We start from the raw sequence: 12,454 nt of genomic DNA on the forward strand, positions 1-12,454 counted from the left end.
GGGAGTCCGCAAAGTCGCCGCACCGGGTCCGACGGATCGGCGAGTCCACTCCAAAATCGAGGCCCCGGCTTCTGGGGTGGAGGTAGGCCGCAATCCGCAGGGGGCAGCGCAGGCCCCCCCCCCCCCCCCCTATTCCGCAGCTTCGACCCCCGGGTGTAGGGTGATGTAGCAGGGCTTAGGGAACTGTGCCTTAGTAGGTGGGCCCTCAAGTCCAGATCAGGGACTTATTTTAATCAATTGCTGGCCGGAGCTCTGCAGGAACCCGACCTCTCCTGATGCCAGCTAGGCCACGCCTTTTAGACTGTTTTAAAAACAATGGTTATTATAGTATGTCCTTTTTACCCTCTGTAGAATTTTGGTCTCAATGGGCCCCTGGAGTCTGCTCTTGCATTTGCTGAGGATGAGCAGTGGAAAAGGATTCGTACAGTGCTCTCGCCCACATTCACCAGCGGGAAACTGAAAGAGGTACAGTAATCTGCCATATCTCTCCATCTCCGCTTACACAAAATTCAACCCCTCTCATATTCAAGACATGATAGAGTATATTCCGATTGCTTTTAAAAGGAAGCTTTCTTTCGCTAAATTGGTTCTACAAGATTTTAATGTTCTACCATTGTTAATTGCATAAAACCATTCCCTAAATTATAGAACATACTGCATTGTGTGCATATTGAGAATTTGAATAATTGATTGATCACTTTTTAAATGGAATGTAACAAATGGCAGTAGTCTATTTCTCTTCTTTTTAGATGTTTCAGATCATGAAGGACTACTCGAATAAACTGGTCAGAAATGTACAAGTTTATGTTGATAAGGATGAAACATGTGCCATGAAGGAGTGAGTCTGTCCTTACAAATTTTTTTTGTAATGATTAAAAGACGAGTTATGTGCAGTTATAGGATCCTTTATCTTTTCTTCTGAGGTTCATCTGATACATCTTATCTAATGGGTGTCTTTTGGTTCATGTTATACACCTTACTTAAAAAGTCTCCTCAGGTTCATCTGACACACACTGGGCGACTTCAGCCTGTACACAACTAGCGCTATACCGCTGAACGTTATTTCTCTGGCTGGGTCCACAGGATAACATTGGGATATTGTCGAGCAACAGCGAAAATGGCACCAACACGGTCACGAGCTTTCTGGCCTCCCAGGATGCATTGGGGCCCTCACCATATAGTCCCGCCCACTGACTCAGTCAGATCATTTTTTTGCTTGGTGCGGCAGGAAGCCGCATGGTCACAGGGCTGCTGTGAGAGCAGCCTCAAACTTTTATTATTTTATTTTTATAGACTTACTGTATTGTTTTTTTGAGCGACTTCTCTTAACAGCGTCTTATACGCATACTAGAAAGAGTCGCACCAACAACTCCCCACCGGGTCGCAACAACGCTTACCTTCGGGTATCAGTGCTGTCTCGACGGGCGTATGTGTCAGATGTTCTAGCAGGTCCAGCAGACGTAACCAGGCTGTGGCCGGAGCATGGGGAGAGGCTGAGTCTATGGACTTCCTCTTACTAGAGGGGTCAGGACACAGCTACACTGATTTGGTGGAGACTACAAACAGTGTGTTGATGCGCCGAACTTCTCAAGTGTGACAGCGCTACGCTCCGGGGATCATAGGCGCCAGGACTAGGTAGAGGCCGCGATCCTGGGAGTTTAAGTCAACAGGGGGATTCAGGCGCTCTCCGGGCAGCCCCTCCTCAGAGTTCATGGCCAGTTCCCGCGTGTCTTCGTTTCATGAACTAAATGACCTCCCTTTCGGCTCAGACGCTACCACGAGGGTACTCGGTCGCAGCTTAGACGCTGCGGTTGTGTACACTGGATATAAACCCGCCCAGACCGAGTCGCAGGCCTTAGCGTCTGCATACACGTGGAAGTCGCTCAGCGTCCGTGTCCGTCAGTGAGCGTCCGTGTCAGTTATCAAGAGCGGCAGTGTACATCAGTAGCGTCTGAATCCACTCAGCATCTTATGAGTGTATTTGCTTGGATATGGAAGTGTGGTGAGTCTCCCTGTATCCCGCTCTCCGGAGGCAGGGTATACAGTGCTAAAAATTCCTCTACTTGTTAGTATGGATTGTTAATTTTTAGTACCTATTGCATATGAGACCTGTATAATACTGTGTTTTCTGCATGTTATGTTGAAAAAAAGAACCAGTTAAAAAACAGAAGTACAATTTTCCTACTTATGTATAAGTTGTAATGGAGGTTGTATTCTCATATGACAATGTCTAATACTTTAACATGTGACTGACTGCTAGTATGTGTGCTGACTTTTCTGTGTAATGTCAGTCCTGTTCTGACCCTCAAATCAGGTGCACTGTGGTCAGATTGATCTCACCTCTATATATTGACATATAGGGTGACTTTCAGTCACAAATTGTGTAGTCAATAACAGATTAATACCATGTCTGTGAGCGGCTAAAGTGATGAGGAGAATTTATCAAGCACTCCCACAGCCCTAACATGCTTATCTTGTAAGTCAGGGGTAATTGATATGAATCAATTGGTCACTTATGAGGGTTTGTGTGCAAACTGTTTCGCTTTTCAGCGAAGTAAGAAACAGGAGTTGGTTCAACCACCAACAGAGCCACCATGGAATATGTTCGCAAAGACTCTGTCTTCAATAGGTTAGCTCCGGTAGCACCACCTCAAGGGTTAGGTTACACTATGAACCCATACATGCAGCTCCCTTCCTATGGTTTGGTTCCAGTAGCCTCTACAAGCAACCAAGGGGCAGGTAAGACGAAGACAGATACGTCTATGTGGCAGACTACACAAGAGGATACATCGGATGATGATACAATAGATTCAACTCCGTATGATGATCAGTCGCAGAGTTTTAGTTCAGATGATGTAGCTGAACTTATTAATGCTGTGAAGGCTGTTCTCTCGTTGGAAGAGCCAGCCAAGACAGTGTTAAAAGCTAAAGCACCTGTATTTAAACGAACAAAGGCAGTGAAAGCTGATTTCCCAGCGTCAGATGAGCTGACGGAAATGATGGATGAGTCTTGGGCGGCGCCCAGTAAGAAGTTTAAGATTCCTAAAAGATGGGATTCTTATTATCCATTTCCAGCTGTGGATTGTTCGAAAAGGGAAGTTCCTCCCAAAGTAGATGACATGTTCTGCGACTCGTGCATAAATCTGCTTTACCACTGTCATCTACCTCACTAAATGATTTCACGGACAGAAGGGTAGATAGCCTTTTGAAAAATATTTTTTCTCTAGTAGGAGCAGTGGTAAGACCTGCTATGGCTTCAGCCTGGGTAGCAAAGGCAATGGGCGAATGGATAGAGGAACTAGAGAATAGCATCCCGTCTCCTACTAGGGAGCAAGAGGATCGTTTTTGCCGTTTAAGACAATCTGCCCAGTATTTGGAAGAAGCAGCAATTGATGTAGGTACAGTTGCTTCAAAAGCTTCAGCCTTGACAGTAGTCGCTTGTCGAGCAATTTGGCTACGTACCTGGAAGGCAGATGCGGAATCCAAGAAAGAATTGGAAGCATTGCCTTTTGTGGGTAATTTATTATTTTGAAAACCTTTATCGGATATCCTAGAATCAGAGGCTGAATCGAAAAAGGTCAGATTTCCGTCTACCTATAACCCTAAGTCCAAGGGTTTAAAATGTTACTCTTTTCGTTGGCAAAGCAAAGCGAAAGCAAAAGAGGAGCCTAAACAACCCCAGTTTAAATCCAGGGGTAGGAAGCAGTGGGCTAGCAAGAAGCCAGCTTCCAAACCTGAACAGAAACCCTCAGCCTGAAGAGACGGGCCTCCGCCTGGAGGATTCCAGGGTTGGGGCCGACTCCTTCATTTTGCACACATATGGCAACAGTCAACAGCAGATGCCTAGGTGCAGAAGGTAGTATCTCAGGGTTATGGGTTCCCATTCAGGAGGCAGCCTCCTCAAAGATTTATTGCACCAGCCTGTCTCGTATAGAGTCGAAGGCCAATGCCCTGCAAGAAGCAGTCCAAAAATTACTGCAGTCAGGTGTGATTGTCCCAGTACCTCCATCACAAAGGGGACAGGGGTTTTACTCCAATCTATTTCTAATCCAGAAACCAAATGGGTCATATCGACCAATTCTAAATCTGAAAATGTTGAACAAATACATATGGATCCCGAAGTTCCACATGGAGACGCTATGCTCCATAATGTTGGCTATGGAACCGGGAGATTACATGGTATCTCTGGATGTACGGGATGCTTACCTACATGTGCCTATAGCACTGTCACATCAGTGTTACCTCAGGTTTGCCATCCTCCAGGAGCATTTCCAGTTCCAAGCGCTGCCTTTCGGGCTTGCTACAGTACCCAGGGTGTTTACCAAAATCATAGTGGTTATGGCAGCTTGTCTGCGCAAACAAGGAATAAGAATATTCCCATGCCTCAACGACCTGTTAATCTCAGCACAGTCGCAAGATTTACTGTTGAGCCATCTTCAACAGACGATAGTTTGTTTACAGAGACACGGGTGGCTCATAAATTGGGAAAAGTCGTCCCTGAATCCGTCACAGCGGATGGTTCATTTGGGGGCTATATTGGATTCAGACCTACAGAAAGTTCTCTTACCAGAGAAAAAGATAGTAAAGGTGCAGGTCATGGCTCAGGAAGCGTTGCAAGCTCAGACAATGTCGCAGAAATGCGACTGTTGGGTCTGATGGTATCAACCTTCGACATGGTGGAATATGCGCAATTCCACTCCAGACCGTTGAAGCACCTTATTTTGACCAAATGGAACGGAAATCATCAGACGTTAAAGAAACAGATGATGAAGATTCCAGTAAACGTAAAAAGGTCTCTAGCGTGGTGGCTACAGACAGACCATTTAAACAAGGGGAGACCCTTTTGGATAAAAGAGTGGCAAGTCCTGACAACAGATGCCAGCCTGCAAGGCTGGGGGGCGGTACTCGGAAGCCTATGGTTCCAGGGAAAATGGACCGCAAGGGAAAGTCACCTGCCGATAAATCTGTTGGAGATAAGGGCCGTTTACTTGGCTCTAGTTCAGGCAAAGGACGATCTACAAGGAAGACCAGTCCTGATCCGCTCAGACAATGCAACGGCTGTAGCATACCTCAATCATCAAGGAGGAACTCACAGCAAGAGTCTGATGGAGGAAGTAACTCCCATTCTAAAATGGGCAGAACTCCATCTCCCAGCATTGTCAGCAGTATTGTCCCGGGTGTACTAAACTGGGAGGCGGATTTTCTCAGTCGGCACACCATTCAGGAAACCGAATGGGCACTACACCCAGAAGTGTTTCAGACACTGGTGAACAGATGGGGTCTACCTTATGGCGTCTTGTCTAATCAACAAAGTTCCGAGGTACGGATCGAGAACAAGGGACCCAGGAGCGGTCCTTGTAGATGCACTGTCAGTAGAATGGAGGTTTCAGCTGGCATATCTGTTCCGTCCAATATCTCTGTTACCCAGAGTAGTGAGAAAGATAAAACAGGCAAAAGGAGCAATCATTCTAATAGCTCCAGCTTGGCCAAGAAGGCATTGGTACACAGATCTGTTGAGAATGTCTGTGGAAGCACCGATACTGCTCCCTCAACGTCCAGATCTGCTAATGCAGGGTCCTTGTTGTCACAGTCTTCTGGATCGCCTATCTTTGACGGCGTGGCTGTTGAAATCTCTATCTTAAAAGCTAAAGGATTTTCAAAACAAGTAATCCAAACTATGCTTAGAGCAAGAAAGCCTTCTTCGGCCCGTGTGTATCATAGAATATGGCAAGCCTATATACACTTGTGTACTGGAAAAAAATTCAATCCAAGTGTGGCCGGAGAGACTAGCCAGCCACACGTGTAATGGCATCTGCGGCACTGAAGGTGTTAACCCTCGTGCCCAGCGCCATGTTGCGGACTGTTTAAAAGTTTGTTGAATGATGTGTTTTAACATGTCATATGTAGTGCTCTGTGCACCATTGCAGGAAGACATGTTTAAATGTATTTATTTTATATTCAAGACAGGCTTGGTGTATATTTAAAGGGAAACACGTGTTTAAATGAAATGTATTTAAAGGAAAAATGCAGTTACTATAGATGTCTGAATAAGCATCTCTTATCCTATGGAAATAGGAAGTGGCATGCTAAGGGCCCTGTCCTAGCAGCGAGGTGTGAAGGACAATACCTTTTGATGTGTAAGTTCCTTAGAGAGAGATACTAATCACTGGGTCTATGGGCTTGGAATCTGTTTCATGTAGGCGATTTGATATACGATCCCTGAATGGCAGATAAAGGAAGGAAGACCGTTTGTTTGTATTGTAGCCATTCCTGTTGTAATCTTAAACACTGGGATTGCCTGGAGATGTGAATGACCAGAAACATCTGTATTTTGAAGATATGTGATAAATTTATCAATAGTGAATGTTAATCTGATACCAAACGTTGTCTGGGTGACAGGAAGGAGGATATTGTTTTATTGCACTTATATCCTTGTAAAATGTAATTTATTGGTATTTTGTAAAATAACCTGATTGGTTGGAGAAGACAGGGAGGGCTTACCCTCCTGTGGCACTGTGTGGAAAACTGACATAAAAAGGAGACCTGCGTGCCTCCAGAGTAGTGTATTATTCCATCTTATTCTGCTGAGAACATCTGATTGTATGCTGTTGCCCCTAGCAATAGGGAGGAGCCTTTTTAAAGTTTATTGAGCAATAAACATCTTTGCCTCAAGAAGACTGCTTCATCTTGTGACCAACAGGGTTAGGCCAAACCTAGCCCCGTCCTCCGGCTGTCCAGGGAAGCACCTAGCGTCTCCAAGCTCCGCCTTTCGCCAGCTACCGGTAGAGGCCTAGCAAGTGGCTAGTGGGGATTCGTCGACACCACACAGGTGTGGTAAGGCAGTGCGTCGGCACATACAGAGCAGAACCGTGGTTCCTAACGCCACGGCAGGTTAGGAGTTTGGTGGTGGCAGCGAGAACCCGCCCACAACGCAGTGGGTGGAGTCAGTAACAGGCGGTTACTGACGGTAAGCGGGAATCCCCTATGTGGTCAGGCCTCGTGCGGCTTGACCTTCCAGTCTGTGCGCAGTCAACGGGACGCGAAAGCGGCGAGTGCTTTCGTACGGTACCGTCCTGTCACACCGAGATCTTTTAAAGTAGCTAGGATTTTGGATTTCCTTCAGGCAGGATTGGATAAAGGGTTGAAAGTTGCTTCCTTGAGGGTTCAAGTCTCAGCGTTAACTGTATGGTTTCAGCAGAAGATTGCTGATTTACAGGATGTATGTACGTAGTACATATTCAACCTCCATTTGTTCCTCCTGCAGCTCCCTGGGATTTGAATTTAGTTCTTAAATTTCTCCAGGGTCCTCTGTTTGAACCACTTGAGAGAACAAATCTGAAGTGGTTAACTGTTAAAGTTCTTTTCTTTTGTTACTGGCAATGGCGTCAGCCAGAAGAGTGTCAGATTTAGGAGCATTATCATGTAAGTCTCCTTTCCTAAGTTTTTTCCAGACAGAGCAGTTCTCAGAACGATAACTAGTTATCTTCCAAAGGTGGTATCAAAGTTTCACCTGAATGAAGAGATTGTAGTCCCAGCTTTTCAGGTATCGGGACTATCTGCGGGAGAAGCGTCGCTGGACGTAGTCCGAGCTTTAAGAATCTGCATAGATCGTACTAGGGCCATCAGGAAAACAGATTCTCTCTTTATCCTCTACGGATTCCATAGGAGAGGTTGGTCTGCTAGTAAACAGACGCTGGCGAGATGGCTCCGAATGGTAATATCAGAAACTTATTCTCATGCAGATCTCCCTATTCCGGCTAATGTCTCTGCACACTCTACACGTAAGGTAGGTCCTTCTTGGGCAGCACAGCAGGGTGCTTCAGCAGAACAGATATGTAGGGCAGCCACATGGTCTTCCATAAACACATTCATCAGACATTATGCCTTGGATACTTTTGCCTCTCATGACGCAGACTTCGGGCGAAATGTCCTCCTGTGTAATCAGGAGCGTCCCACCACTAAAATGGCTTTGGGATGTTATCCTGTGGATAATCCTGTGGACCCAGCCAGAGAAATATACGTTATGGTAAGAACTTATTTCTCTTATGTCCACAGGTATCCACAGGGATCCCACCCTGACGCATCTGATTTGAGGATCTTGACAATCACTAAAACCTCTTCCTTCTTGTATGGAAGGGTGTGCTTGTGTGTTCTTATCGCCTAAACAGGTCTCTGCCTGATGTTCCTGCCTAAAATCGCTGTGGAAAGAACTGATCTGACTGAGTCAGTGGGCGGGACTTTATGATGTGGGCCCCAATGCATCCTGGGAGGCCAGAAAGCTTGTGACCGTGTTGGTGCCATTTTCGCTGTCGCTCGACAATATTCCAATGTTATCCTGTGGATACCTGTGGACATAAGAGAAATCACGTTATCAACGGTAAGTTCTTACCATAACGTATATATCATTCAGCGTTATAGCGCATACACACTGAATGATATCACTAAACGATATGTGTGGTCATTCAGAGTTGATCGCTAGCTGCATTTGTTCGCAGTGCAGCGATCAGGCTAAAAAACGGCAGTTCTACGCATGCGTATGCGGCGCAATGCGCACGCATGAAGTACGTGCACAATGAACGATGCAGTTTTGCACAGGGTCTAGCGATGCATTTCAGTTGCACTGGTTGCCACAGAGTGATTGACATGAAGTGGGCGTTTCTGGGTGGCAACTGACCGTTTTCAGGGAGTGTTCGGAAAAACGCAGGCATGCCAGGGAAAAGGCAGGTGTGGCTGGGCGAACGCTGGGCGGGTTTGTGACGTCAAATCCGGAACTGAATAGTCTGAAGTGATCGCAAGCGCTGAGTAGGTTTAGAGCTACTCTGAAACTACACACAAATTTTTTGCAGGCGCTCTGCAATAAAAACATTCGCACTTCTGCTAAGCTAAAATACACTCCCAGTGGGCGGTGGCATAGCGTTTGCACGGCTGCTAAAAACTGCTATCGAGCGATCAACGTCATCCCCCACACTCCCCGAACATGCAGCTTAGTTAACACTGAGCTGAATGTTCGGTAGATCATGGATGAACGAGAACGACCCGCTGGTACGCGCATCGTTCATCCATACACACTGGTTGATATGAATGATAGATCTTTCAAAAAAGATTATCGTTCATATCGTCCAGTGTGTACCGGACTTTACATAAATGGGCAGATTCAGTTGTCTGAGAGCTGCCATCATTGTGTGCAATTATTGTTGTGATCTGTTCTTTTAATATTCCTGTTCTTTTTGCTCACTGGCGTTTTATACTTGTTTGATATTCATTTATAAGTTAATTCAAGCTGTGGTTATTAAATTTACTTCTGTGACGAAACAGGAAGAAATACATGTGAAGATGCATTTACGTACAGTCTCATTTACTACATCAATCGTTATGTTCACAGCTGTTTACATACATCTAACTTATGTTGCAAACACATCTTAAATACAGATTTTTCACTCCAATATGTTGGAAGCCTTATTATAAAGCAGGAGCTATATAAATAAAAGGATAGCAATAATAATTTCATTTAAATATTGTGTCTTTAATCTTTTAGCATGTTGGGAGCTTACAGTATGGATGTTATCACCAGTAGCTCATTCAGTGTGAACATCGACTCTTTAAATAAGCCTAATGATCCATTTGTTACACAAACCAAGAAGTTACTGAAACTCGGGTTATTCAGTCCATTACTCCTCGTCGTTGGTAAAGTATATATATATATTTTTTTGCTGCTATGTTTTTGGCTTCACCTAGTCTAACCAATGTGTCTCAATACTACTGTAGGTAGTCTGACTGTAATATCCTTAATTGTAGTTTCTTAATTTTATTATTTACTTTTAAATTATTGTTTGTAGATTTTTATGTGATTTGTAATAAGCCTGCTTGCAGGGTTTACCATTCTGCAGATTGCCTCTGACTCGTACTCCATTATGTAATCCCAAAGTCTTCCTGACAATAGGAAGTGGAGGCAAGATGGTATAACAGCATTATTGCTGTAGTATTATATCATTGGTGGGTGTGGCAAATCTATAATATGTCTAATAAAATATGACAGAGAGCAGACAAAGAAGAAGAGCTTTGGCTCACAGTCTGCGCAGAAAGTATAAATACAATTTGGGCCTCATTCTGAGTCGCACGCACTGTCGATGTTGGAAGCAGTGGAGTGTTTTTTTTCTACGTATGTGTTTATCGCACTGCGCATGTGTCCCAGTTGGTTCTGTACAGAGGCGCAGTTGCGATTTCAGATGCACACACAGAAAGGTGTATTAAAAATGTAGCCGGCATTCCTTGGCAGTGACATTGTCACGTCTGGCAGGGTTTGATGATCCGGCAGCTGTGATTTGCCCGAGGAGGTAGCAGGCTGTGAATGAACCAGATGAGGGGGCTGGATATAGTTTCTTCGCATGGGACACGGAGCAATGAAGAACGTAGGCGGGGTTTGAGAGTCAATGGAAAGTATTTATTATGTACAGGGCTGAGGTAGGGAACTGAGGCTGAAGCACAATGGTTAAAGACGTGGCTGGAGGTGAAGAACTGCGGACTGTGATTTGAAAGACAAGACTGTAGATGATGAACTGTGGAACTGTGGATGGTAGTTCAAAACGTGGCTGGAGACGAGGACTGTGGACTGTGGTTTGGAAAACGAGGCTTGAAGATAATAATCTGCAGGCTGTGGTCAGTGGTACAAAGGCGTGGCTGGTGAAGGAGATCTGTGGAGTGTGGCTTGAAAGACGAGGCAGAAGACCCGGGGCCGACTGTGCCCAAAGAGTCTTACTGGACCGGGTTTTCCAGGAGCGCTTCCACAGGCAGTAGCAGGCAAGAAACGGCAGGTCTGCAGCAGCAACAGAGAACCGACCAAGCAGGATCAGGAGGAACCAAGATACAGCAGGAATCCTGGGAGCACAGGCTAAAGCACCTACAACAGGGTTGTAACTTGAAGCACTGGCGTCCCTGTCCTAAACCAGCCCCCTTTTCTAGGGAGAGCTTCCCTTGGATTGGCTGGAAGAAACAGGAAACAGGAACTATGCTTAAAACTTGGTCTCCAACATGGCGGCGCCCAGTAATGCAGACCTTTTTGCAAAGCCGCATTGCTCACTGCCCCTGGTCTCCAAGCAACGGTTCAGCAAGAGCGACCCGCTGTAGCAGCGTCCCGCCGCCACGAGCGGACCCCCTCACCTCCGCTACTGCTGCCCACGGATCCGGCGCAGCAGCCCACCTCCGCCGCTGCCCGCACAACGCCAAGGAAGCCAGCCCCGCGGCCCCAGCGTACTGGTAAGACTCCGGACGCTGACAGACATGGAGATGGCTTAGAGCATGCACGGAGATGGTCCATCTTATGGGCATATTATGGGAGTGACGCAGGCGTGTCAGTGATAGTGGCTGTGTACACAGACGCTCAACCGCGCACATAGGAGGCCATACTCTGGTGGAGAGACTGCACCCTCCATAGAGCCAGTGGAAGTTTTGTTGGTATGACCGATAATGTGTATAAAGACACACCAATCGGTATTACTGCATCTACAAGTTTTCAGCGATTTAGCCACTAGAATTAAAGAAGCAATGATTTAAGAGTCAAAAGTTGTACATAAGCAAATATCCACTTGTTTCCAGGCATCTTTTCCACCTAGTACGGTGTTGGTGCAAGTGTGTACTGATGGTGATGACTGGTGGTAAACCAAGTGTGCACATAGGGGGCGCACTGCAAGATGGTATAACTCTGCTTACAGGTGAATATACACATTACTATTGTTCATGCATTTCGGGAGCACATACCCCTAATCTCTGATTCAGCCCCAACGTATGTGTGTTGAAACATGTAGGTTACTAATAACCCGAGGGCCCGATTCAACATAAATCGGTGAAGTGCGGATATCGCTATTTGCCAGTTTCCGTACTTCTGCACATGCACGCAAGCGGAAGGACTTTGATTGCGATCGCATGTGATCAGACAAATTTCCTGGCAGTGGGCGGGGACGGATTATCGCTGCACAGTTTTAGGGGTGGCGTTGGGGGGGGGGATGTTATGGACTGTTTGCGGAACTGTTTATATAGCAATGTTTTGTACTGTAAGTGTTTTGCAATTTTTTTTCTTTGCACAGTCTCTGCTTTTATATTAAAAACATTAGAGGCCTGACTATGAGTTGCATACAGAGCTGATATTAATGCAAATAGTCAATAGTTTTCAACTGTGTATAAGTTGCTAGAAATTTGCACAGATCATGCATCCCACAGTGTGTACACACAAAGGTGCAATTGCGAGTGAGACGCACGGTTGTGAGGTATTTGAGTGTGCCTGGGTAGTGACTGGGAGGTGGAAATTCAGACACATAGGGGTAAATTTACTAACATTCGTAATTTTCGGAAAAAGGTCAAAGTTCAATCACGAATGACATCGAAAGTGTAAAACTGCAACTTTTTGAATTTATTACGACTAATTTACTAAGCTGTCGTATTCGGGTTTTTCTTTTCCTCC

General features: G+C 45.6%; 1 protein-coding gene across 4 annotated transcripts in view; it reads left to right on the top strand.

Moving 5' to 3' along the window:
• LOC134909716 (cytochrome P450 3A9-like) overlaps nucleotides 1-12,454 on the top strand; it is a 273,043-nt gene that overhangs the window by 177,428 nt on the left and 83,161 nt on the right. For all 4 annotated transcript variants that reach the window (XM_063916913.1, XM_063916910.1, XM_063916912.1 and 1 more), the window contains exons 5-7: nucleotides 352-465; nucleotides 750-838; nucleotides 9,536-9,684. In XM_063916913.1, the coding sequence (XP_063772983.1) occupies nucleotides 352-465; nucleotides 750-838; nucleotides 9,536-9,684 (352 nt within the window). The remainder of the gene's footprint in view (nucleotides 1-351; nucleotides 466-749; nucleotides 839-9,535; nucleotides 9,685-12,454) is intronic.

The sequence above is a fragment of the Pseudophryne corroboree genome, chromosome 4 (assembly GCF_028390025.1).
Source record: "Pseudophryne corroboree isolate aPseCor3 chromosome 4, aPseCor3.hap2, whole genome shotgun sequence".
NCBI lineage: Eukaryota > Metazoa > Chordata > Amphibia > Anura > Myobatrachidae > Pseudophryne > Pseudophryne corroboree.